Source organism: Penicillium macrosclerotiorum, assembly GCF_028827735.1.
Source record: "Penicillium macrosclerotiorum strain IBT 26536 chromosome Unknown utg000010l_segment0_segment0, whole genome shotgun sequence".
Lineage (NCBI taxonomy): Eukaryota > Fungi > Ascomycota > Eurotiomycetes > Eurotiales > Aspergillaceae > Penicillium > Penicillium macrosclerotiorum.
This window is the reverse complement of record NW_026643089.1, coordinates 3109341-3135736: the sequence shown is the minus strand read 5'-3', so window position 1 is coordinate 3135736 and position 26396 is coordinate 3109341. Positions and strand designations below refer to the sequence as shown.

The 26396-nt window shown below is 49.1% G+C and overlaps 9 protein-coding genes across 9 annotated transcripts; 6 read left to right on the top strand and 3 right to left on the bottom strand.

Moving 5' to 3' along the window:
- Nucleotides 1-6: 6 nt before the first annotated feature.
- acuF (phosphoenolpyruvate carboxykinase PCK1) lies at nucleotides 7-2373 on the top strand (the record flags this gene model as incomplete). The annotated part of the gene is made up of 4 exons (XM_057082439.1): nucleotides 7-188; nucleotides 275-350; nucleotides 448-648; nucleotides 1027-2373. 4 exons carry the CDS (start codon nucleotides 7-9, stop codon nucleotides 2371-2373), a joined length of 1806 nt encoding a protein of 601 aa, XP_056929479.1.
- Nucleotides 2374-5658: 3285 nt separating this feature from the next.
- N7462_010724 (short chain oxidoreductase/dehydrogenase) lies at nucleotides 5659-6638 on the top strand (the record flags this gene model as incomplete). Its single annotated transcript, XM_057082438.1, has 3 exons — nucleotides 5659-5951; nucleotides 6008-6189; nucleotides 6250-6638. 3 exons carry the CDS (start codon nucleotides 5659-5661, stop codon nucleotides 6636-6638), a joined length of 864 nt encoding a protein of 287 aa, XP_056929478.1.
- Nucleotides 6639-7508: 870 nt separating this feature from the next.
- N7462_010723 (aromatic alcohol reductase) lies at nucleotides 7509-8458 on the bottom strand (the record flags this gene model as incomplete). Its single annotated transcript, XM_057082437.1, has 2 exons — nucleotides 7509-8372; nucleotides 8429-8458. The coding sequence occupies 2 exons, from the start codon at nucleotides 8456-8458 to the stop codon at nucleotides 7509-7511; spliced, it is 894 nt and encodes a 297-aa protein (XP_056929477.1).
- Nucleotides 8459-9695: 1237 nt separating this feature from the next.
- Nucleotides 9696-10730, bottom strand: N7462_010722 (aldo/keto reductase; the record flags this gene model as incomplete). Its single annotated transcript, XM_057082436.1, has 1 exon — nucleotides 9696-10730. One exon carries the CDS (start codon nucleotides 10728-10730, stop codon nucleotides 9696-9698), a length of 1035 nt encoding a protein of 344 aa, XP_056929476.1.
- Nucleotides 10731-11983: 1253 nt separating this feature from the next.
- On the bottom strand, nucleotides 11984-12795 carry N7462_010721 (NADH-quinone oxidoreductase; the record flags this gene model as incomplete). Its single annotated transcript, XM_057082435.1, has 4 exons — nucleotides 11984-12079; nucleotides 12139-12535; nucleotides 12604-12689; nucleotides 12769-12795. 4 exons carry the CDS (start codon nucleotides 12793-12795, stop codon nucleotides 11984-11986), a joined length of 606 nt encoding a protein of 201 aa, XP_056929475.1.
- A 2426-nt stretch (nucleotides 12796-15221) lies between these two features.
- N7462_010720 (major facilitator superfamily domain-containing protein) lies at nucleotides 15222-15622 on the top strand (the record flags this gene model as incomplete). The annotated part of the gene is made up of 2 exons (XM_057082434.1): nucleotides 15222-15314; nucleotides 15341-15622. 2 exons carry the CDS (start codon nucleotides 15222-15224, stop codon nucleotides 15620-15622), a joined length of 375 nt encoding a protein of 124 aa, XP_056929474.1.
- Nucleotides 15623-15768: 146 nt separating this feature from the next.
- On the top strand, nucleotides 15769-15951 carry N7462_010719 (putative MFS multidrug transporter; the record flags this gene model as incomplete). Its single annotated transcript, XM_057082433.1, has 1 exon — nucleotides 15769-15951. The coding sequence occupies one exon, from the start codon at nucleotides 15769-15771 to the stop codon at nucleotides 15949-15951; it is 183 nt and encodes a 60-aa protein (XP_056929473.1).
- Nucleotides 15952-18259: 2308 nt separating this feature from the next.
- N7462_010718 (alcohol dehydrogenase) lies at nucleotides 18260-19459 on the top strand (the record flags this gene model as incomplete). Its single annotated transcript, XM_057082432.1, has 3 exons — nucleotides 18260-18629; nucleotides 18693-18790; nucleotides 18845-19459. The coding sequence occupies 3 exons, from the start codon at nucleotides 18260-18262 to the stop codon at nucleotides 19457-19459; spliced, it is 1083 nt and encodes a 360-aa protein (XP_056929472.1).
- Nucleotides 19460-25124: 5665 nt separating this feature from the next.
- N7462_010717 (putative mitochondrial dicarboxylate carrier protein) lies at nucleotides 25125-26236 on the top strand (the record flags this gene model as incomplete). Its single annotated transcript, XM_057082431.1, has 2 exons — nucleotides 25125-26080; nucleotides 26188-26236. The coding sequence occupies 2 exons, from the start codon at nucleotides 25125-25127 to the stop codon at nucleotides 26234-26236; spliced, it is 1005 nt and encodes a 334-aa protein (XP_056929471.1).
- Nucleotides 26237-26396: the final 160 nt, after the last annotated feature.

Below are 26396 nucleotides of genomic sequence, written 5' to 3'. Positions count from 1 at the left end.
GCCGAGATGGCCCCTGCTGGAAAGAATTATATACCCCCAGGTCGCCCGGCTTCTCCTGGTCCTCTGGCTTCTGATTTCTTCCAACAGCAAGTCGCGAAACAACGCAACAATAACTATCACTCTACTTCACTCAGAACAATGGTCGCTACTTCAGTGAATCGCACTGCCCTGCACCCTGGTGGTGTTCAGTACGTTGCCCTCACTATCTCTCCTTCATCAACCCGCCTCCCCCTCTCCACCTCGCCGTCGCTAACCTCATCCTTCCCCCATCTAGGCCTGGCAAGGGTCACACTGAGCTCGAGGAGGAGCTTCACGAGACTGCGCACATTGACTATGACCGAGTCGCAATTGTAAGGAAGACCCCGCTGCTTGGCCCTTACGCTTGAGACTCGACCATGGTCGCTGGCGATCAAGTTCTCAGTCACTAACTATCTCTCTGCCCTACAGATCGCCAACCCCTCTGTCCCTGCTCTTTACGAAGATGCTCTCGTCTACGAGACCGGCACTGCCATCACCTCTAGCGGCGCCTTGAGCGCTTACTCCGGCGCTAAGACTGGTCGTTCCCCCTCAGACAAGCGTATTGTCAAGGAGGAGTCCTCAGAGAACCAGGTCTGGTGGGGTCCTGTTAACAAGCCCATGAGCCCTGATGTAAGTTGCTTGCTATTACCCAGTGTCACTGTTTCTATGCGTGATTTTTTTTTTGGCCATCCGATGTCTCGTTACATATTTGTCTGGACTGCATGGCGTGGAGGGGTTGCCCTTGCAGATACTCCAGTCGGGCTCCACCAAGGATCCCTTGCATATGCATTTGGGAGAGGTCAAGCTTTTCTGGCAGCCTGTATCGGGTGCCACCCTTTTCTATTGCCTGCGATCCGACTTTCCATCGCATATCTCGAGTCTCGCGATTCCTGTCGTTTCCCGCTCTTTCGACCCCTCACATTTCACACTTGGCTCGGCATTTCGTATTCCCCGCGGGACCGAGGCTTTTCACGTGCATGACGTCATTTACTAACGAGCCTCATCCAGGTCTGGCGTATCAACCGTGAGCGTGCTGTCGACTACCTCAACACCCGCAACCGCATCTATGTCATCGATGGCTACGCCGGCTGGGACGAGCGCTACCGCATCAGCGTTCGTGTTGTTTGCGCCCGTGCCTACCACGCCCTGTTCATGCGCAACATGCTGATCCGCCCAACTCGCGAGGAGCTCGAGCACTTCCACCCCGACTATGTCATCTACAACGCCGGTTCCTTCCCTGCCAACCGCTTCACCGAGGGTATGACCTCTGCCACCTCTGTCGCCATCAACTTTGCCGAGAAGGAGATGATCATCCTGGGTACTGAGTACGCCGGTGAGATGAAGAAGGGTGTTTTCACCGTCCTCTTTTACGAGATGCCCGTCAAGCACAACGTCCTGACTCTCCACTCCTCTGCCAACGAGGGTGAGAACGGTGATGTCACTGTCTTCTTCGGTCTGTCCGGTACCGGCAAGACCACACTGTCTGCTGACCCCAAGCGTAAGCTGATTGGTGATGACGAGCACTGCTGGACCGACAAGGGTGTCTTCAACATTGAGGGTGGCTGCTACGCCAAGTGCATTGGTCTCTCTGCCGAGAAGGAGCCCGATATTTTCAACGCTATCCGCTTCGGCTCTGTCCTCGAGAACGTTGTCTTCGACCCTATCACCCGTGTTGTCGACTACGATGACTCCTCCCTGACCGAGAACACCCGCTGCGCCTACCCCATCGAGTACATCGAGAACGCCAAGATCCCCTGCACGAGCGACAACCACCCCACCAACATTATCCTGCTGACTTGCGATGCTCGCGGTGTCCTCCCCCCGATCTCCAAGCTCACCCCTGAGCAGACAATGTTCCACTTCATCTCTGGTTACACCTCCAAGATGGCCGGTACTGAGGACGGTGTCACCGAGCCCCAGGCTACCTTCTCCTCCTGCTTCGCCCAGCCCTTCCTTGCCCTGCACCCCATGCGCTATGCCTCCATGCTTGCCGAGAAGATCAAGGAACACAAGGCCAATGCCTGGCTCCTCAACACCGGCTGGGTTGGTGCCGGTGCTACCACCGGTGGCAAGCGTTGCCCCCTCAAGTACACCCGTGCCATCCTGGACGCCATCCACAGCGGCGAGCTCGCCAACGCCGAGTACGAGACCTATGATGTCTTCAACCTGCCCGTCCCCAAGGCCTGCCCTGGTGTCCCCGACGAGCTGCTCAACCCCAAGAACAGCTGGACTGCCTCCACCTCCTTCAAGGACGAGGTCAACAAGCTCGGCAACCTCTTCAACGAGAACTTCAAGAAGTACTCCGACGAGGCCACCCCCGAGGTTTTGGCCGCCGCTCCTCAGACCCAGCAGTAGATGTCTGCGTCGGGAAGTATTTTCTCAAAATTGGCATATTTGTTATCTTGTTTCAGACAATGAGTCATTTGCATGGCGTGCTGCGTTTACTTTGGTCGTGATGATCTGCTTTTCCTGGATCTCCGCCCTCGCGCTTGGGTCGGGACGAGCGTGAGGATTTATTCCCCCTTGTTCTCCCGATATGGGTTTGCTTTTTTATAAATTTTCCTTTTTGTTCCTTTTTCTTTTTCCTTGTATCTCGATTCCATGTCTCTTATTGATGGAAATGTGTGACGACTGGCTGAACCGGAGTTGTTCGATGGATTAAACCTCAGAATAGCCAATGAAATCAGATATCTTATGAAAGCCTGTCCCTCTATTGTAGATTTGTCTCTTAACTCTCTTTCCTCACATAATTCCATTGCACATAAGGTGATTGTGATATGGGCAACACTGTTTGGCTACACTAGCAACTAATGAACGGCCGGCTCTCAGACACAAGGTTTTGACCACCTCGGAGGATAAACCCACCAAGCTTCATACGGACTGTTCCAACACTAATGGCAAGTTTCTTGTCCTCAGATTGACTAGATACCTCGACTGCCCTTGACTGAAGTATATGATGGTCTACAATCCGACACGACGTGACGACTTGTGCACAAGTCGGAATGCCAGCCGCTAGACTTGGTCACAATCCCCTTCATCCTGCGGACCACGTTTCGGTGCCTTCCTTTTTCCCTCAGGGACTGGCTGGTCAGTCTTCTTCTTTCAGCTAGCCAGTCACTCTTCCGTATCATCTGCTTCTGAGATTTTCACCTACTTTAGCTTATTATGACCTCCTCTGAGGGAATAAAGACATCATCTTTACACACGCCAACTTTGCATGTTACCACTATTTTTATAATAATATTACTATATAGATAATCTAGCATAGATATAATATAGAGTAAGCCAAAATTAAGTTCTCAATGATTTTTAATTGAGTAAAATGCTATAAAAAATAGAGGTACATGGATGAGTTTTTATCATCGGTTAAAGTAGCATATGATTAGTTTGCAGTTAGTTTGCGGTGAGTTTATGGCCTTTGCGGTTGCCTTCCGGTTACTTGGCGCATATCCATTGGCACAGTGAACCGCAGAGGCCAGTCAGTGTGTATGAATAAATCCACATATCCAACAAATGCCATTGCCCATAGAGGACTCAGAGCTTTACCACGTGCAACAAGAGGAGTTATAGCACGATGGCAGGTGCATTGTAATATCCACAGACCATTGAACCATCTCAATGACAAGGTCAGGAAAAATAATAATACGCGGCGACCTGGGGGTGGCCCAAAAAGAACACCTGAATCATCGTGCCTAATCTAACTAACTATACGAGTTAATAGTTGGTCAGCAACAACAAGCCCCATTTGATACCAGTGGTTGAGTGACCCTAAAACTCGGCCGTATTACCGTCGAGATCCGTTGGGCCCGCACACATGCGGCCGTACCGATATCGCAACTAGAATACCGAAGTTTAAGCGAAACATTCAAATAGGTAAAGACCAAGGTCGCATCAACTTCAAAAATTCAAAGTTTAGGATCCCCAGCAGTGTGCGATTACATATCACGCACATGCGTTTACATACCTATATTTACCCATGTGGGCCTCGGGAGCAGTGTCACCCAACTTTTTGAAACAATCGGATGGATACAGCACCTCGATATGTTAATTTTGGTGATTTTGCAGCCTTCAACTACTGGAAGTCTTGGTAAAATAGGATTAAAACTTTGAACCCATGGTAATTATATGTCCTAGCAGAGGGTGATTTTTGAGAAATATCTGAACTTTGTTGGAATCTCGCTATTTGTAGACATTATGAGAAATATTTGGATGACATCGATATTTTGATGTCTGTATAATACTATATGCATTCATCCATGCAAATAAATTAACATATGGATGCGTCGAAGGCGGTGACCTCCATGGCTCCAGATCTCGCTTTCACTTGTTCTCGGGCCTTGCTTCCGCTTCCATCGTTTCTCATGTCCATGCATCGATTCCTTTGTCCTTTTCAGCAGTATGTCAAGCTGAAAAGTTCGAACTCAATACTTCTGCTTGGAGTGAGGCATGCAACACGTGCACGTGCATTTACGCGGCGTTTCTCTTGAAGGAAATCTTCCATTTCAACTTCGGCTCCCCTCTCCGCTGTCGCCAATGATTCGATGACCAGATAATTTCCGGGCACGATTTCACAAGAAATGACCATTTCTGCAGAAAGGTTTCTGTGATTTCCCAGTTCATTGGTTCCCACGGGTCTCCCCAGACAATCATGCAGTTCTCACCCTCTGTGGGCATAGTCCAGAATCCCATCAAATCCCGGCACAACTGAGAATCATCAAGACTTTCCTCATTCCGAATTAGTTCATCTCTCATATGCGCGAAAGGGAAGAAATCCAGCCAAGGGTGATGAGCACAACTTTTCTGAAGAGCTGTTGGCTGAAGGCTGGCCGGTAAAGATTGTGGTAGATCATTCTGAGCTGGCCCATAAATGCTGAACCGCGAAATAGCGTCATCTGTCATCCATGACCGAGTATATCCAAGAGCGGAGATATTGCGCTCAAAAGCACGAAAAACATTCAATTTAACAAGGGTTAGTATATGGTCGACCCTTGGGTTTCCGATATAACTTCGATAAGCGGCAGACTCGAATACTAAAAGAAGCTCATATGTATTTTGATCGACTAGTCGACATATAGATACTTCTCCCGTCCATTCTTGTTCCTTCCGATACAAATCTGCAAGAGAATCTCGTTCCGAAGATAGCCTTCATTGTACTTATAAACTATCGTGATGTGGATGTCAAATACTTGCGAGTAATAGGGAAAAGGCCTATTTCCGATATTTCAAATTTCTAAAATGGAACGAATATGGTAGGACTGGACATATTTAATGACAGGAAAGTTAACCTTTGGCCAACAATATAATCCGCATAGGTCCGGCAAAGTCCGATGGTGATGACGCGCTAAAAGTGGGCCTTTCCATATCCACCGCAATGTCCGCTACTGCACTTTCGGGTCGGGCTATCCATCCCATTAGCTGAAAACCGTCATCCGTGGCAATAGCTGTCATCTTCGCACTACCGAAGCAACTATTCATGGTCTCATCTCGTCAGAAACTTGAAGGTACTTGACCGAAAATTCGAAGAATGAATTGGTTGCCGGCTGGTTCCAAAAGGTATAAATAAAACTGCCAGTGCATGTGAGTCCTTAATACATCCATAAGATTTTCACTTCATCCATTACCCCATCCCTTTCACAGACAATGGCGTCTCAACTTTGGCTAGTCACTGGAGCCTCCTCTGGCTTCGGATCACTTATAGCCGAAAATGCCCTCAAAGCGGGCCATCGCGTCCTTGCTACAGCACGAAACCCAGCCAAGGCCGCTCAAGAACACCCGCAAGTCGCATCACTTGGCGGACAGTGGGTTCGGTTAGATGTAACGAGCAGGGACACAAGCATGCAAGTAACTCAAGCGATTCAGAAGAACGGTGGAAAAATTGATGTCATCATCAACAACGCCGGATACGGACTACTCGGAAGTATTGAGGACATTAGGTACGACCATCAAGCTACACTGTTTTCAGGCCATTTCAATCTAACCCCAATTTCAGTGAGGAGGAACTTGATCTTCAATTCCAGACAAATATCTACGGCACAGTTCGCGTGATTAAAGCCGCCCTCCCCTTCATGAGAGCCCAGCGCAGCGGCACAATCGTCAACTTCAGCAGTATTGCTGGATTTGCTGCTGGTCCTTCTACTGCAGCCTATTCTATGTCCAAGTTTGCCGTTGAAGGTCAGTATAAGTCTAAAATACTTCTCCCCAAGCGTCACATTCTGACTTGGTTAAATATAGCACTTTCGGAATCCTTATTTGCTGAGCTAAAGCCTTTTAATATTCGGGTCTTGCTTGTTGAACCGGGTGCGTTCCGTACGAACTTCATTGGATCTCACAAGGTCCCAGCTGCTGGAATGACCAAGGATTATGAGGGAACACCTCTCGGTGCTGCTATGGGATTTTTCGAGAGCTTCGCCGGGAAACAGCCTGGAGATCCCATGAAAGCGATACAGCGAATCTTGGATGTGATTCAATTGCAGGGGATGGGACAGGGCAAGGAAGAGTTGCTTCGGCTGCCTCTTGGCACTGATTGTTTTCCACGTATGCTGACCAAGGTGGAAAAGTTGAAGAGTGATCTGGAAGAGATGAGAGAAATTGCCCTAAGCACCGCTGTCAGTGAATCTTGAAGCGTACGAAGTCACGCTTTTTGTATTCAGATTAGCTACGTATGCATCACCCGATCTTGTGACTCGGATAGATGGCATCTTTTGAATTTACTCGTGGACAAGGCACAGGTGGTCATTCCCTGTCTCGATTTTATCCTTCAATTGATCATGGCGATAACCGCGTCGAACTTCATGAAGCCCCGATATTGCGTAACTGCTATATACGCGCTCCTTGCTATGTAAGAAACGACTAGCTGAACCCCGGTCGAACGGTAAGAATCGATCAAATTAACGCCAGCCTGCGCCTCTGATTGACCTCAGAGACGAGGACGAAGAGGCCCAAGAGATTAAAATCCCGCCATCTGATAATTCAAATCTGCAGGATGAAAATGGTTGGCCCGGTGTGCGTGCTCTGGCAGTCTTGAGTCCGTGGTGCGACCGTGGGCATCTCGCGTCGCCCCATCAAAATTCTCAGTTTTACCGGTATCATATAAGACCTCTTCTAGATAGACTTCTCTGTCCAATATATTAAAACTGTTGGTAAGTTCGGAAGCTGATAAAAACGAAGCTCTTATGGATCAACTCGGTGTTACTCTAGACTTTAAATACGTCTTACCAGATTAGTTTTATGTAGAAGGGCAGACTGTTGTGACACCGGGCACTTGCTGCTCAGGAACACTGCCGCAACGTCGGAAGTGATTTCTGCGCTCCTAATCTTTAATGATCATCTTTAACTTAAGAGTAAATGGGCCGTCTTTTTCTACGAAGGTCGTAGTAATATAACAATCTGGTGAAGTGCCTCAACTCAATTCATCTAACATATAATATTGTATGGGGAAGATGATGGTGGGTCGCTCTTGTTTTCTGTAAGGTCTTTTTCAAAAGGTATAGTCAAGGACAAGACTCGGCAGCAATCTTCTGCAATTCCTCCTGAGACAACATCTCTATACCAAATAGCTCGTTGGAAAGCTTGTCCTGGTTGAAAAGACTTCCAAATCCATCACCGAAGATCCCCCTACGGAGGAATCCAACCGCGGCAGCATGAAAGTTTGGCGATGGCTTTGCAAGCTCTGCGTAGGATTCTTTTTCTGCGTCGACTGTTGAGACACTCTGTGTCTGAGGACTCTTACCGATCAGACTGAGAAGGTCTTTTTGGGACAGACAAGCCTCACTAACAAAGGTCGCAGTGTTTTTCGTCTCTTCAGGGTGGTTAACAATTCCAACGATAGCTTTACCAACCCCTTTTAGAGTGGTAGTACTAAATTTCCGATCGCCACCGTCGTACAAAGTCGTGACGGGGCTGGACAGGTCTAGGAGAAAGCCGGTTCTCAGGCCCCAGTCGAGAAACGGCCCATTAACCAAGAGAGTGTAGGTGAGACTGGACTGCTGGGAGATTTGTCGCAGATATTGTTGAACATAAACCTTGTCGGCAAAGACGGGGAGCTTCGCAGTAGCCAGATGAGTTGTATCAGATCCGAATTCTGACGGAATAAAGCGCTTGACGGAGGCAGCAACTGCGGCGTCGACAAGGCGTATGTGAATGGCACGGGGTATGGCTCCCACCCCGAGTGTATTCACCACGACCTCATTGCCTTCAAAAGCAGCAATGAGTGAATCGAGAGAGTCGTAGTCGACCCTTGCGACATGAGCTCTAGCATCAAATGTACTTTTGCTGTCGTGTCTTGTAAGGACAGTAACTCTAAACCCTGCATCCAATAGTGCAGATAGTATCGCTGGACCAAGATTTCCGGCGGCCTAAATAGGTACATGGATTAGCAGAGTTCATAATTGGGACTGGGTATGTATCATACTCCGACCAGTGCAACTTTTGTGGCAGCCATTTTGACGGAAGAGATATGAGTTTCGGCGACCTAATGATCCAAATCGATACCCCTGAGATTGTTGTCTAAACTTGTAGGAATCGTAGTTCTTATAGCTATGGAAATTTTACGGGCACCTTCTATACAATGAACGGAGGCAGAGTTGTGACGTCAACCAATTAGGAAGCGCAGTGGCGTGAGTGCGGCCCCATTCCGCCATTGGCTTAGAAATGAGGGATGGGAAGATAAAGAACATATAGATAAAGGGCGAAAAATGGAACAATTTGACATGATGATTTATCAGCTTCGCGATTCGCAACTGTAGGACCGGGACTCGGAAGATGTTGTCAGAGAAAAAGGAAGTCAATTTTACTAGCGTCATCATTTTTATTCAACGTCCATGTTGTCCTAATTCTGAAGGCATAAGCTGCTGAATCGGCACACTCACCCCCCTCAATTTGCACATCATCTTGTATTTGTTTCAAATCCCAAGTACAGTTCAAGGAATCAGTGCTCCATTTTCGTACTAGGCGTACACTTTTCTTCGGAATCGACAGGTCTTCATGGCAAGGTGTTACGAGACAGACCGCCAGCAGTCTGCGGGGAGCAAAGACAACCAACCAAACCCGCAAGAAAGACGACACCTGTAGGAGTTACGTGTGACCAATCGGGATCACTGATCAAAGGGCTTCCAGGAGCAAAGTGGAGCTGCGCAAAAAGGCATTTTATTGGTGACCTGACGCAGTCAAGAGGAGCAAGAAGAGTGTAGTTTGGCCGCAACGGGTCACCTGTCGCTGCGGTCTTAGACCGTACCGTCAGATGGGCCTCGTCCGCGTTCCCTTGAAGGGAGGCAATGTGTCTGTATTGTAGAAGACTGTTATGCAATCTCTAACGAAAGTGAGGAGGCCTGGCTGAAGATCGTTCGTTTGGCCGGCAGGACAGGGATAACTTGAAGAGAGCAAACCCACCCTCTCCCAATGGTCCAAGTCCTTATTAGTAATAGCGCGCCTAATGTGGGAACCAACGTATGCCTTTTTAATACCCAACTATATCGATCCATAATATCATCGAGTACGTATGATGCTACTCCACCGAGGAAAAGTGTCTACAGACGAATCAAAATCAAGTGATACTTGTGAGAGGTGGCTGGCTGGAATAATCTCGCGATCGATTGGGCTTTATATAACAAATTCATTGATGTTATAAGTTCAATAGGCGTGACAACATTCCGCTAGCTGGAAAATTCGTGGTTTAGACCTTACGTGTGACCGATGACCTTCTTGGGCTCATATAAATCATCAATGCTCTGCAGCTCAGCAGGACTGAGCTCCAAAAAAATGGCCTGAATTGCCTCATCCACTCTTTCCTCCTTGCTCATCCCCAAAATCGGTGCCGAAATAAATGTTTTAGAAAGGGTCCAAGCAATTGCCACAGTCGCCATTGACATGCCATGTTGCTTGGCAATCTTCTCAATCTGCTCGTTGATTTTCTTGTCTGCGTCCGTAGCAGCTTGGCCGAGAAACCCAACGCCCTGGGTTTCTCCACGTGTGGTTTTCGAGAAGTCACTCCAGGGTCTGGCCAAGAAGCCCATTGCAATTGGGCTCCATGGAATCCCACCCATTCCGAATTTTGCACACGCTGGGTACATCTCTCTCTCTTCCTCTCTGTATGTAGCGTTGTAAAGATTTTGCATTGAAATGAACTCTGTCCAGCCATGCACGCGAGCGGTGTACTGGTACTCCATGAGCTGATGAGCCCACATTGATGAAGCCCCGATATACCGTACTTTGCCGGACTTGACAATATCATGCAATGCCTCCATTGTTTCCCTAGCGGGGGTTCGGGGGTCGAAGCGGTGGATCTGCAGCAGATCGACGTAAGGTAGGTCGAGTCTTTGCAGGCTGGCATCGATGCTCTCAAATATATGCTTCCGACTCAATCCATATTGATTCAGGTAACCGGCATTATCCTTTTCATCCTCTGTCATAGCCAGTGGCTGGTCGGAACCGCGGCCAACGCCTGCCCACACCTTGGTTGCGATCACAATACTTTCCCGGCGCCATCCGTACTTCTTGATCGCCTTGCCAAGAATTTCCTCAGACATGCCGTTGGAATAGGTGTTTGCTGTGTCAAAGAAGTTAAGACCGGATTCGTAGCAATGATTGAGCACTGGCAATGCTCGCTCTTCCGGGATAGACCATTTGTGACGGCCCTGGGGATCCCCAAAACTCATGCATCCGACACCAATTGGGGCAATGCGAAGACCGCTGTTTCCGAGTTGCACATATTTCATTTTGTACGAAGCTTCTGGAGAAAGGTAGGCAAATAGAAAAATGCAAAACTTGGATTTGAAGTTCAAGGAACGGATGGTCATCCACCTTTATCTATATTTTCAATCTCCGTATCTCCGAGAGCTATGTAGTTAAGGTGGCATCAACTTGGGCCAATCCTAGGTAACTGTAATGAAAGACTCCACTTCTTCTCGACACTTTACGACTAGTCTCTCAGCCTATCCAAACCCACCAGTTTAAGGTGCGGGGAGATGACGAGAGTTTAGAGCAAATCTAGTCCTTTTTCACATCGACATATATAAGAAGATCCTTGCCAACTCTACCGACGAATGCAATGAAGCTCGGACTTGAGAGCTAAAGTCCGAGCCGAGGGTTATTTCCCGCGTTCTTTGGACAAAGAACGCGGGATTGCTAAGGACATTTCAACTAAGTAACCAATCGGGTGCGTTTTGTCATCCTTTGGCATGCAGCCTCTTCAACCCGCTGGGGCGTCGACCAATGAGACTTCAGGCGTCAGCAATCCACGGTGGCGGAAACTTCAATTATCTCAATGTCGGTACGGACGTGACGAATACTAAAGTACTTGAGTAGAATCCATCAGGTGCGCTGGAATGCTGCTAGCAACGTAGTGGAATATGGAACTGTGCTACACTTCATCGCACTCGCTAGAGATTCGTGGGAAGAGCCTACAGGTTCCCTTCCCCTGGGATATGTTAAAATGCGTGATATGGCTGTAGAAAAATAGGCAAATTACACGAATGTTTAGATCCTTTAATACTCACAACCTCAGTGAGTGCTACATAGAAGAAGGGGCTTTTGCGCCGTTGTCATTTTCATCATTCATTATGGTCATGATATCAATATCTAGGGTTTTCTTCTTTTCAAGTTTTCTTTTAACCAAAAGATGTTGAGTTAATTGAGGCCGTCCAAGATTTACATCCGAAGATCCAAATATCCAAATTGACCCGACCGTGGACCTGTGACTCGGAGAGAGGGTTGGTTTTGAGAAGTCAATTTAAAAATTAAACCACCAGGAAGATTTCTTTTTATTTTCATTTGCTTTTCTTTGAGAAAACGGCCCTTGCAGATGGCCCAATTAGAGAACTGTACACTTTCCGGGCAAGCCACACGGTCCCTCGTAGAAGTCTTTCTTGTTGATATCCCGTTGTCTTTGTAAGCGCATAGATGAATTCGATGCACCTGCCGTGAGGTTAGATGTCAAATCTTCAAGCTTTGACTCGGTTCTACCATGTAGTCAAGTAGCATTAGAGACAGTCTCATAGAAGGCTTTTCCCTGAGCTTCAGCTATATCTAGCTCAAGCTTACTAGGTTGGCGTGAGCCGTCACCTCCCTGCGAAGAGTGGTTAGCATCCAGGTCATTTCACATCAAGTCATATGTGGGTAAGTTACAGAGAAAGTACCGGCGCCCCAGGGGCTACCGCCGTGGACTTCTTCAAGGTCGGTCAACTGCGAGAAGGTATACTTGTAGCCCAGGGGAACATAGATTAGGCCATGGTGAGCGAGGGTACTCATTGAGGCAATAGCAGTCGACTCCTGACCACCACCTTGGCCGCTAGTGGAGATGAAGAGGCCAGCATACTTGCCCCAGTAGCCACCAGATGCCCAGATCGAACCGGACTTGTCCCAAAAACCCTTCCACTGAGCAGGGAAGTTACCGAAACGTGTGGGGATACCGAAAAGAATAGCATCATATTCCAACAGATCTGTAGGCTCCGCTATAGGGTAGCTAGACTTGGGAGGAGCATACATCTTGCTCAGAACGTCCTCAGGGAGAGTCTCTGCAATTCTAGCTAGATTTCAGTTCACGACTTTCCACAACTTCCCAAAGTGATTACTTGGAATAGAGCTCCATACTGGAAGATGTCGGCTGTGCCGCCTGCTGCCTCGATACCTTTCATCTCAGCCTCCGCCAGCTGCTTGACGTGACCATACATCGAGTACTATATACAGAAAATATTGATCAAAAGTTAGCTGATAGTCAATGTGATAGTCTAGTGTCATTTTCTTCAAAGAACATACAAAAACGATTGCAATCTTGGGAGCCATTGCGGTGTATCTGTTATTTCGTTGATAAAACTGAAAGCAAAAAAAGGAGGAGAAGAAGAAGAAGAAGAAGAAAAATAATCCACGCACACACGTACACAGCATTCATATTGGACTAAAGAATAATGCCTCAAAGAGAATTACAAAGCTAAGTAATAGTTAACAATAAAGGTGCTGATTAATCTAAGAATCTACCGGCTTTATTCGGAGTTATACGGCTTTACTTGCTTTCGGTTAATCTGACCAATGTTTGACAAATGTGTAGCTCAAATTGAATCTCTAGGCATACATAATAGGGTTCTTTGTATTATCGGCCAGATTGTGTCTCAATGATTCTGTACGCAAGTCCACGCAAATTTTCGAATGACGAGAGAAATACAGGATCTGTATCAGAATTAATGGTATCAAATAAACCATTCAAGTAGTATTTGGCTGATTGAATCTGATGTCTGGATCGTTTAACCCAGCGTCGTCCTAGGCCCAGTAGTTTTCCGCTTTTCATATTCTCGTTGCGATGAATTCCACTCCACTTCGCCCCGATAATTTTTTTCGGCAAAGGTAATCCCGTACACACTGCTCTTCCGGAAGTTGATTACGCAACCGAAGAACCTTCAAGAAGACCGGGGTTTAGAATACTCGGATTCCGTATCAATCAAACCGTGCGAAGTTCCATTATGATATTTTTCAGTGTTTAGCTCAGCCCGAAAGGCGATATCCTTGTCATGGTGTTAGGATGTCCCATAAGCCGATCCGCCTTCTAACCTAATTGGCATCATTTTCTGCTAATGGTGGCTTGACATATCCACATCTGTGACCTCTACGTGATTGAAATCGAAAATAACAATTTCTTGGATAGAAATCTCATTAGCGACATAACTAATCAGTTTTCAGTAAAAGTCTTCAGCTCAATCTATTTCCGGAACTGGCAAGTATGTTGAACGGAAATTTGAGGTCAATGGGCTGCCCATGACCGCCAATAGGTCTTTAATATAGAAACCGGAATCTAGACTCAGAATTGATTTGAATATGACCAAATCCAGCCGCTCCTACCACTCACGGTGATTCGCCATGCGATATATCAACTCCTACTTTAATTGATGCAGGAAGGGCCAAAAAAGCTGAACTATTCAAATTCTCCTGTCCGGGACTTCGCAAGAGCTAGGTTCTTCCCATTTATCCTTTTCTCTGATGATCAACAGATCCCGACCCCTGACGCGCTGCCTAGGGGTCAACAGACCCTGCATTATATCATCGATAATACCCTCGCTTACGAGTTGGCTCCAACGGCAGGAAAGGGTGGGCAATATACGCAGAGCTAAATAAGAATCGGTTTTTCAACCGAGAGCTAGGACAGAGCGGCCGGTTAAATTATGCGATGGGATGGACATCCCCATTACTCAGAGGTGCGGAAAATTTCCGGTATTTCCCCATTCTCGATACCACTGACCAATGATATCGAACAACTCATTAAACTGCTTGCCAAGAACATACAGTGCTCCACCAATTTCTTCTTGGATCGCCTTGGGGAATGATCTGCAACAACTGGTTCCAGAAATACAAAATCCAATTATTGCAGATTCTTCTAAAATAGACCAAGAATCTGCTGCTCGAATGCGTCTCCCTTGCTCAATACCCTTATGCATGTGTTTGGTTATGCAATTAGATAACAACCGTTAACCAATTGGCTAATCCAGGTATCCACCAATGATGTTGCAAGTTTCACCAAGATGTGGTCAACCTACGGGACCCTTTTATTATTGCTGAATGGCTCGTACAACCTTAAAAATGGGTCCAAATTGCTTCCAGTCTCGCAATGGTTTGAATGGTCAATCCAAGCCTGGTGCGACTGGCGCTCGTGGCGGGGTTAACTTCCATGCAGTTGTCACCACGGATAGCGCTTGCCTAACTCCGTAACATTCTCCGTCGTGGTACTACGACAAGATTGAACACAGCTTTACCAATCCTATATTACGCAACAGTTACTGAGTTACCCTCCTCAGCTTCGTTTTAGACGTCATTTTGGATAGTGGAACAAGAGATTATCCCACACTATTTAAATTTGGTTTTCCTGGTAGTTGCCCAAGTTAAAATACTGAAATCTAAGAAAATGGAACCCCCATGTGCCATCTTCACAACGTTGACAATGACTTCCAGGTCATACATAACGCAATTATGCACTCCGTACTGACGTGACATCTAGAATTTGGCGTAGAAGAGGGACCGATTCACCACCACTAATAAAAAGATAAGCGTGCGGGGCGAGCTCGGGCAGGAAAGTGCAAGTGGAGGAGTCGTTCGGTAAATTGGCAAAGCCTGCAGTATTTATGATGTTTAGCATCAGCCGGACTGACAAAATTTAGATTCTTGCCATTCTTCTCTTTACCAACCGACGCCTGTGCGCGGCACTCACCGTTCCTTACATTGCGAACATGGTGGACAACGATCTAGAGTGTCAGCTTGATGGGGCCCCATCGCTTAGTGACGGGAAGCCATTCCCTTCTGGCGCCAAATCGTCGATCAGGGTACCATCACGAAACACGTTCTTCAGCAGAAGTATATCGGATCAGGAACAGAGCAGGACCCATTTGTTGTGACTTGGATTCCCGACGATCCCTCCAATCCTCAGCGCTATGATATGGGAAAGAAGATCGGTATCACGATAGCTGTGTCGACTGCAGCTCTGGCAGTGGGCCTTGGATCGTCAGACTATTCTGGAGGTGTCGACCAAATAGAAGATCATTTCAACATCGGCTCCGAAGTTGCGACCTTAGGCCTCTCGCTCTATGTTGTTGGCTTCGCATTGGGTCCGATGGTATGGGCCCCCCCTTAGCGAGTTCAGCGGTCGAAAATATCCATTCTGGGCTTCCTTTGGCGGCTTGGCTGCTCTCTTCGCCGGATGTGCTGGCGCACACAATATCTGGACATTGATTATTCCATGGTTTCTTGCCGGTGCGTTTGGGTCAGCGCCATTAACCAATGCCCGGTGGAGTGATTAGTGATATGTTCGAGGCCCATCATCGCGGCCTGGCCCTCAGTCTCTTTGCAGCCGCTTCATTCATGGGACCTGTGGTTGGGCCGATTATTGGTGGCTTTGTGGGGATGACAGTTGGCTGGAGATGGATCGAAGGAGTACTCGCTATCTTCGCCGGAGTGATGTGATTCGTGATTATTTTGCTTGTTCCAGAAACCTATGCCCCGGTTCTTCTACGGCGACGAGCGGCACGATTAACCCAGATGACGGGGAACATTCACCGAACAAAAATGGATATCGACTTGGAGCATCAACGGATTTCAGTCAGGCGTATGCTCGGCTTTTCTTTACTACGGCCGTGGATCCTTTTGTTCCGAGAACCAATCGTTCTAATTATGTCGCTCTACATCGCTATCATCTACGGTGCACTTTTCATGATGTTTGCTGCTTTCCCTCTTGTCTACCAGGAAGACAGAGGGTGGTATCAAGGTGTTGAAGGACTGGCATTTTTGGGAATCATGGTCTATGATTGATAGATCGCGTCGCGCCCATGATGATGAAGACTCGCTTCCTTGGCTGTCCCCGTTGTTCGTGCTTCCGTTATATCCAGTATTTGACCGATTGCACCGATCTACTTGCCTATACTGGCATGAGACCGGGTCGCAACATTGGGCCTCCAGCTCACCGCAAGCATCATTTCCACAATCGCATGACTCACCGGATTCAATACCATTCCCACACGGTTCAGTACTATGTCCCATCTGTGCCTCCATCAAACAGGACCCGTCGACCAGGCCAGGTCCCAGTTAGGAACAAACATTTCCAATGATGCAAGATGAGGATCGTGTCATAGACGATTCAAATACAGGGCTCACGATGTACTGCCCCCCGGCATTGCAGATATTTGATGACACTGGACCACACTGTGGTGGCTGGGATCGACATGTATCTGCGGTAAAATCATGGATTGCTCGAATATGACCTTAATCGTGGCTATATTCCAATTATGTAGTTGATACCATTCTTCCCCATTCTCGGTAAAATAACAAGAGCTTACGCAAAGACCTGCCACTCAGTCTGGGTTAGAGCGACGACATTGGCACTGGCTCCGGTATAGCCACCCTCCGAGGCGCAGAGGGCTCCAGCCCATGATACTCCGATTTCCCCCACGGAAACCGAACACCCGGTCAATGAGGTCCAGTAGGCATTACTATCGTCAAGAGAGCTCCTCCATTGAGAGAAAGTCTGAAGGCGATTCGGATCCCCTCGCGAGCATGGAGCGCTCCATGCAGTCAACCCCAAACCACTGGTTGGACATTCAGTGTCACTGATATCCAAATTGCGTGTGCCCAGAGAGATATTGAAGCTGCTCTCCAAGATCACAGACACGGGTATTGATTATATTCGCGATGTATCGGTGAGCGGAATCAGTCGAGTCGAAGCTCGCAGTGAAAGTGCAATCAGTGGCTATCCCAGTGTAAGCTATCCATCGCGTGCTCGGACATCCAATCGTGCTGCCAATATTGGCTATCAGAATACTGTTGTCCCATTGATTGTCAAGTTGTGGAGTATGAGATCATGGCTGAACACGTGTCTACGATCAACGAAATCCGAAATCCGTGAAGCAACGGCAGTTGCCTAGGATTTAGAAAGTAAGGAAGTTCAATCTTCCGGAAATTAACTTGTTTGCCACATGGTTAGGGTAGACATTTAAGGGTTCTCAGTCCATTGTTTGTTAGACGACCCACATTGATGACACGCTAAGGGTGGGTCTCAATCTACCGACCTGCCCACCGCGCGTGTGCTTATGGGCTAGTGTCCTGTTTGAAATTTACACACATTTCAAGGTTGGCATAATGACATGCTAAGAAGAAATCTTCGGATTTAAAAGTATTTCGGAGTTTAGCGGTTCATACGGATCAGCTGAGTACCAACACTGAATAAAAATGCACAGAAATAAGTGCTCTCATTCAAATCATTGTTAGGCTAACATTACCAAGCCTATGAACTTGGGCCTTGGAGCCGGGAAGCTTCAGTCTCTTCTTGGTTACGTTGAGTGCTTCATGATTATGAAATGGTGGAGACAACTTCAGATACTGCTGGACCCATCAACAGATAATGCCATAATTAGGCTTCAATGATAGATAATCAGATAGTGGATTTTCATCTATTACCTAGTGCAGCCAAAGGCTGACGAGTCCATTTCTATATCAGGTTTCAAAACCGACCTCCTAGGGACCAATGAGGTATTCCAAGGTTACATGCGGAGTTACGGAGTACATGCGCATGTAATCTACACGCTTGCAGAAAAATCGATACTTCGATCATCATATGCCATAGGTATCCTGCAAATCTGTAGATCATAGCTGGATTGAGCATACATTTGCTTGAAAATGAAAGCGATCATTAGATATAAAAGGAGCAGACGTCTTCTAGGCCATGGTTGTGAATCAACGCATTGAATCAACAGACCTTCTTCGATCCTTATACGGCAAAATGCCTTTGAATTTAACAATTGCCGCCACAATGCGAGCAGTGGCCTGGTTCGGCCAGGTAAACAATGTCTCCGTCATTGATGTTCCTGTCCCTACCATAGTTCACGAAACCGATGCAATTGTTCGGATTACCTCAAGTGCGATCTGTGGCTCTGATCTTCATTTTTATCATGGCTACACAGGTGCCGATGATATCCCTTGGAACCTCGGACATGAGGCGGTTGGATACATCGAAGAGGTTGGAAGTGCTGTCTCTTCCCTTACCGTGGGCGAGTATGTCATTATCCCTGACAACGCTCACAACGGCCATTACGGCCAAGAACACCCACTCTCGTTTGGATCTGGATCCCCAGACTATGGCGGTCTTCAAGGCATGTAAATACTGACGGCTTCTTATCCAATTATTGACACGCTAACTCGAGTTCTGAATATAGCCGAGTACGCCCGCGTTCCCTTTGCCGACCTCTCTCTCATTCCGATTCCGTTCAATAATCAAACAAACAATGTGACTAAAGAGCTGGATTATCTGATGGTTTCCGATGTCTTCACCACTGGCTAGCAAGCCCTGACTTACAGTGGCTTTAAGCCAGGCGACACCGTTGCCGTCTTTGGTGCTGGACCCGTGGGGATTCTAGCGGCGTACTCTGCCTTGCTTCGTGGTGCTTCACGAGTCTATTCCGTGGACCAAGTGCCTGACCGGTTGACTCTCGCAGCATCTATTGGTTCAATCCCTATTCAGTTCAACGCCTCGGACCCCGTTCAGCAGATCTTGGCTCGGGAGCCAAATGGAGTCACGAGAGCTCTGGATTGTGTCGGCTTCGAGGCCGTGGATGCCGCCGGCGAGCGCGCTGATGGAATTGTACCCAGCCACTTGATCTCTGTTGCTGCCGATCTGGGAGGTATCGCTATCGCCGGTGTTTACACCGGCGGAGAAAACAGCACCAGAGGCGCCCCGAATGCTGGCACCGTCCCTGCTATGGTCCCGGTCTCTGTCAGCCACCTTTGGAGTAAAGCGTTGACTGTAGGAAGCGGAATTGTTCTACCTCTTGAACATGCTCAGCCCCTCGTTGATCTGGTTGCCAGTAACAGAGCCAGCCCAAGCTTTGTGGTCAGCAGCATCATTGATATTGAAGAAGCCCCTGAGTACTACCGACGCTACAGCGAGCACTTGGAGCACAAAGTTGTCATTCGCTTCCCGTAAGTAATTTCAGAACGGTTATAGATCCAGCATCTGGGTCTCGTTCAAATCAGACGAAACACCAGTGTTAAACAGGACAACTTGTTCACAATAGTTTTTACTTCGACAATCCTTCCTATTTCCCTCCCCCTGTATTGATCGATGAGGGATCCACATTCCATAGAACTTGATCAATCACAATCAACTTGTCATCAATTTTCTTGGCATCTGAACTTTTGGAATAGACTCTTGGAGGGCGATACTGCCACGGCCTTGGCTGAACTCTAATCAGTGCAATTCGCAAGGCTTCCAAGATTCCTTCCAACGTTATCTTCGTATAAATGAAACCCCAGGCCATGCCATGATTTCACTTGCGATATCATACATCTCACTGACACTTCTCCTCAAGTTTATTGATTCTTCGATTCATCTCACTGGGATCCGCATTCGTTCACTTCGACAAAGAAACTAAAACAATTTGGGCCCTCAAAGTGCGCATTGCATTCTGAAGCCTTGGCGATCATTATTTACCAATTTGCGGATCAAATTCCATCATTTCGCGAGCATGCATCTCTTTATGATGCTATACTCGCTATTTTCCATTACAACTCTCGGGTCAACAGTTGCCGTACCGAAATCGAACGCTATCCAACCTGAACGCAGGGACCCGACCGAGCATGTCATTCCCCAATACTCAGAAATTTCGAAACTCAATTCGGGCAGAATATCTCTGATTGATAACCGGAAAAGGAACTTCAACGCGTACGGAGGCGATGATCACGAAGCCCTCGTAGCTCTCTGCGAAGCTGGCTTTGTTTCAGGCTGCATGCAAGCCATTGACAAAGAAAGAGCAGCTGCCGGCTCATTCACCACATCTCCGGAATCTCCATCAACGTCATTCCGTGAATCAAACTTGGAAATTGGCTTCACAATGACCTATGAGCGAAATGAAAGTACTCTTTGTTTAGTATCATTTCTTGGTGGTTTCATTTTGACATGTGTTGCTGTTGCTTTCATCGTTGCAGTTGCCTGGGGTCATCAGAAATATTCACCTAGTTCAACTGACATACCAGCGCTTGAAAAATATCTTGAGTGATATGATCATGCACATGTGTCTTGCTCAGGTGTTTGAATACTGTCCCATTGATCCATGGTTTGCTTCAAATATTGATTTATTCAAGTTGAACCCAAATCATGTACTTATTACAAGTGCGAAACGCAAGAGATAAAAAGGGCCCATATGTGCAAAAGCTATGTGCGGTTCAGCACAATAAGCAACTTTAAGATGAAGAAAGGAAAGAGCCGTCTGGAGCACTTCGAAGGTTGAGACTGCCTAACTTGCAGCTGGATAGATGATAGCCCCACATAGAGGACTCTGATTGGCCTCAGAGTCGGGAAGCACACTATGTTCCTATTAGGCGACTAACTCGTACTATACAGCTGACTATGTCAGGGCGTTGACCCGAATGGAAGGCAGAATCCTAATTTCAAACTTAGAAAGCAATAAACATTGCGTGGTTCCCAGTGCACAAGGCCTTGTGTATCCTTTATGGTAGCTAGAGCCTCGCGACCTACCTCGTCGACCGTAAATACCGCTCTACCAACGTCCTCTTCGTTGGTGGCGCCTTAGTGCCACCTGAAGCCGTCGGCGCATCAGATGAAGACGCCCCCGGACAGCTCCAGCTTCAGATGCGGAGCCCTGCTGATTAACCAAAGCCTCGTAATAGCAAGGATATCAAGGACCTTGTCGGACGAATGGAGTTACGGCTAGAACAAGCGGCCACTCACCTTGGTCATGAATACCGATCTCGTTTACACATCGAGAAAGAAGAGCGACCTTATCCCCTACTGAAGCCCGATAGATCTGCTCGGCTTGTTCATTTCGACGCCTGGCACTGCTTCGCAGGGAGCAACGAAGCGTGACTTCTACCTGCCCTTGACAGCAATGTGCGGCCAATGGTGGTAAGCGACTCTCTATCTCATTGCCGCAACAAGCTATGTTAATACAACACATATATAGCGGGCTTGATGTGAACAATAAAAAGAAAAAGAAAGCGCCAAGGGCAGCATAGTATGAAAACACTCTCAGTGGCAATTTTTGGAGTAGAGTTGCCGATTTATGCGAGAATTGCGAGTTTCAATTGAGCTACATAGAGGAGACTTGCAGAACTTCTGTCATTTTGAGCGACTTCTCAGAAGCAGGGGTGGAGAGAATCCGTGGGACAGATTCCCTTTGTGCGCCAAGAGGGCATATCGATTTTTGGGGGCACATAGTTCCAATTTTATGGATACCTCTCCCATGAAGCTCAATAAGAAGACAATGATCTCGATCGATAGTGTTCGTTAGTCCTGTGTCCGATGGTATAAACCAGGCCCACCAGATGCTCATCTACCACTCCCATTGCCGAACCACCCCCCACCCATCCCGTCACCGACAGCCGCTCCCCGCTCCGGACAGACACCCGCAGCCCACTTTACCGCCGGAATACCCTCCGCTCCCGACACTGCATGCCGGGCCCCGTTCGGGATAGCCCTCTCATGCCTCCCGAAATGCCGAGAGAGCTTTCCGCGGAAGGAGAAGCTGGGTCTAACTTGGCTAGGGGTTGGAATTGCTTCGGCGGCTAGGGGAACGGGTGGATTCCGCTCGAGCTTTGTTTTGGGTAGAGATGACGGGGATTGGATGGTGAATTACTGGTTTACTAGTTACATAGCGCCCCCTAGTAGTCGGGGTGGGTATAGAGAGTGGTGGGGTGATTTAGTGGGAGAGCACGGGGTGGGCTCGAGATGGTTGGGCTTTGTGTTGACGGCGTGCTCGAAGACAGTGCTAATCGTTGGGAATTCTCCATGGGAAATGATGACCCTGTCTCATGGATTTCGGAGCCGGCAGGGTCCTACTTTGAGCGGCCGGCATCGAGACTCCGTCGATCCAGGCGTGGCTATCGTCGGAGAAGGGTCTCGAATCTACTCTGCACATCAGGGTCCAGGACGATGTCTACACCGTAGAACCAGACCTCACCAGCGCATTCTGTGGGTGCTTCGGTCTGGGGCTAGCCCCAACCGATCTGTTGTTATAGTTTCCATCCCGTGGGGAGTGGTGATAGACCATAATCTCGTTTACCACAAAGTGTCTGACTATCGAGTACGTAGCAGAGCCATCCCGTGTGAGGCGCCGCAGGGACATCGCTGTGCCAGTCTCAATCTTAACGTATTCCAGGCCGGGGAGCACGGTGGTAACTCCCATTGCCCGGTAATAGATGAAGCTCATAATCCTTCCCGGACTGCTGTCGTCCGTGACCTCCGGCGAGCGGCATCAATGCCATGTCTGCGATGATGAGATGCCATGCCCCGGGTCAAGGACAATCAAAGCCCGGCCAATCGACGATCAAATTGGCCGCACAGGACAGACATCCCCCACAAGCCGCTGTGACGACATCCATCGCCGAATAGTTTTGTTGGCCCCTGAAGTGCCGGTCATCGGCGAAAAGCCATCATGATGAAGATAGAGATCGGAGGATTCCAGACCAGTCGGGCGGGACCTATTCACCCTCAGGCCGCCTCAACAAACCGGGGGCCGGCGTCTCCAATGGTAGGCCGCGGTTGGCATTCCCGGTGGCATCATTGGCCGCGTGGATAAGTGGATTCGAGGCGATAGGGACCTGGCAACAGCAGCAACCATAATCGACAAGAGGCCAAGTTGACGCTGTTGGGCCCACCCACACTGGGCGGTGCCTGGCCCTAGCCCGCCTAGGGGATCGTCTGCAAGTGGCCTTGATCACTCTGCCTCGGATAAGGGGCCCCGGGTCGCGGGAACGGGAGAATATTATTGAGTGAAGGGGTGGAATAGCCGATCTAGATTATCCGGCTACCCCATCGCACCGAGACGCTGGTGGGGATGGCAGATGGGGCGGTGGGCAGTCAGTAGTAATGACTGCGACGGTTCCCAACATCTCTGATCACTGGCCAGTGGATCATGGCCGATCTAGTGGTGGTGGTGGTGATGATTGTTGTTTTTTTTTTTTTGTTGGTTGGGAAGACGCCGGAAAATGCACGAATTCATTCGCCCATAGTCCCTCCCTACCCATGTCCATTAAGCTCAGGCATCCTCCGTTCCAGCAGGTTTTCCTCGGGCGGCGGGATGCGGACATGGGCTCGGGCTGAGGCGGGTTCCCGAGCAGTTCTCGTGGGGATCCCAAAAGGGGCTTAGCGGCGCCAGTGGGGTTCCGAGTTTAGCTCGTGGCACTAATGCGGTTACTGGTGGGGTGGAGAGCTGAAGTATTGGGGAGAGCGGCCGTCATGACGTGGAGCATGGGTGGATGTAAGGGGTTTCAACAACTCGTTCGGGGCAGAGCGCGCTGTGCAGGAAAAGGGATGGAAAAGCAAGAGAGAGAGAGGAAGAACGAGAACCACCGGGAAAAAGGCAGCCCCGTGACCCGTGAAGAGAGGGGTTTCAGTCGTGCAAGTAGAGGAGTCGCATGCCAGTACCTTGGAGTACCTGGAATGACTACTTGTCGCCGCAATAATGCGCAAGTACCGGTCCGATCTCCCGTGACATCAAGCTTCCCAGACCCCCGCATTTCGCCAGCGGGACGTTCGCAGCTTGCTAATATCCTTGTCTGCCCCATCATTGGCTTGCAGGGGGTGGAGACGTGTTGCTACAACTGCGATTTTCGCCAGTCTGGCTCGTAAGAAGCGAAGTCGTCAAAAGTATGGTCAACACTCCTCCGTATGGGCCCAGGGCTGCGCTGGGGGCCTCGAGACACACTCCACCGGTCCCACCACCTTGTCCACGATCCCCCGCGGCTAACGATTCGGTCAAAGGGACAGCAGCCGTCTCATCCGGGCTGATAGCTGGACGCTCGGAACTGGCCTTCGGTTGTTCGCGGTCAAGGCTGTAGCAGAGCGAGGCCTTCTATAGATACAAGTAACGCCGGGTCGCACGAGTTGTCCTGTAAATCCTCCACGCTATCTTTAGTATCATAGTTGGCCTTGACCCTTTCTTCGCAACATACACGGACGACCCAGCCATCTCTCAGACTCGTCCATCCGACTAGGTACCGGGGTATACAGGATTGGTGCCTTTCTCGTCTCTTAAACCAGCACAGGCCTCCCGTGAAACCCCGACCCTTCTATACTTTGCTGTCCTCGTCACTGGACCGTCCCCCCGCACAGGCTCATCCTCGACCCTGACTCCCCTCATTCTCTCCGCCTCATCTTCCTTCTTCTTTTTCTTCTTCTCCTCTTCCTCCTCATCTACTGGAAATTGATCGCGATCATACAAGCGCCTCCCACCGTGAATCTCCAACCAACGCGTTCCATTGTCCCGCTGGATACGTCATCGGTGAGTTTCCATGGTCCCTCGCACTGCCTCGCCGTGGCTTCTAAATCCGCCAAAGAAAACGTGCTCAGCGGCTAAAGCCTTAAAAGAAGAAACTTTGACCTTCGCCGTCGCGTTTTCCTGTTGGCGTTGTTGCGTTAAGCTGAAACATCCTGAACGTTGACCCCGGTGAGTTGTCATCCCACGCGCTTCCTGATTCCTACGCCAACACCAACCCAACTCGACCGTGATTCTGTCTTTTCTGAGCCCTTTTCGCAAATCCTTGATGATCTGAAAACCTCCCAACCCTCGCTAACTTGCCCTGGATTTTCTCCATCGCTAGATCTGGTTTGCGTATCCCGTTCTCTTGCAACTATGGCATCCAATTCGGTCAAGGAGTCCGCCAGTAGCGCGGCGGCCTCCGCTCAGCAGGCGACCCAGGCCGCCATTGAGAACCCCAAGCAAACCACCTCTGAGATTCTACACCACCCGTATATGCGCGCCGCTCTACCCTTCATCAACGGTGGCCTCGCCGGTATGACAGCGACGGTCGTCATCCAGCCCGTCGACATGGTCAAGGTGCGTCTGCAGCTCGCCGGTGAGGGTGCCCGCACCGGTCCCAAGCCATCTGCGCTCGGTATCACAAAAGACATCATCGCCTCCGGGAAAGTGCTCGACCTCTACACGGGCCTGTCTGCCGGTATTCTGCGCCAGGCCGTCTACACCACCGCCCGTCTCGGCTTCTTTGACACGTTCATCAAAAAGCTGAATGCGCGCGCCGAGGCCGCCGAGCGCAAGGTCACCTTCGGTGAACGGGCCGCTGCTGGTCTCTCGGCTGGCGGTATCGCTGCTATGATCGGTAACCCAGCTGACCTTGCTCTCGTGCGCATGCAATCCGATGGTTTAAAAGCCCCTGAGCACCGTGCCAACTACCGTTCCGTCTTCGATGCTCTCGTCCGCATTCCCCGCCAGGAAGGCTTAGCGGCACTTTGGGCCGGCGCCCTACCCACCGTCATCCGTGCAATGGCCCTCAACATGGGCCAGTTGACATTCTTCGCGGAAAGTAAAGCTCAGCTGAAGCAGCACACCACCCTGAGCACACAGAACCAGACCTTTGCGGCGTCGGCGATCGCGGGTTTCTTCGCCTCTTTCCTTTCTCTCCCCTTCGATTTCATCAAGACCCGTCTTCAAAAGCAGCAGAAGGATCCCGCGACGGGCAAGTTGCCGTATCGGGGTGTGCTGGACTGCGCGCGCAAGGTGGTTGCTGAGGAGGGTTGGTTGCGCTTCTACCGGGGCTTTGGAACATACTATGTGCGGATCGCACCTCATGCGTTAGTTGCCCCCACTTTTTGCCCCCTCTTCCCCCCGCCTCTTTGCTTTTGGCAGCGACCCACTCCGGGAATCATTCTGAACGAAAAATATACTGACTGATCGACAGCATGGTCACGCTGATTGTGGCCGACTATCTCAACCTCATTACCAAGTAATGTTTCGACGTGACCCGTTTGTGAATGTGTAGGAGGCCCGCAGCCTCCCTGAACTGAGTCCATGTTCCGCCGTGCCAAACGTGCCGAGTCCTCTGTATCCATGCCTCTTTTCCTTTGCCCTTGTCCACGATGTGGCGGTGCCCGCAAGTCGGTGCCACAT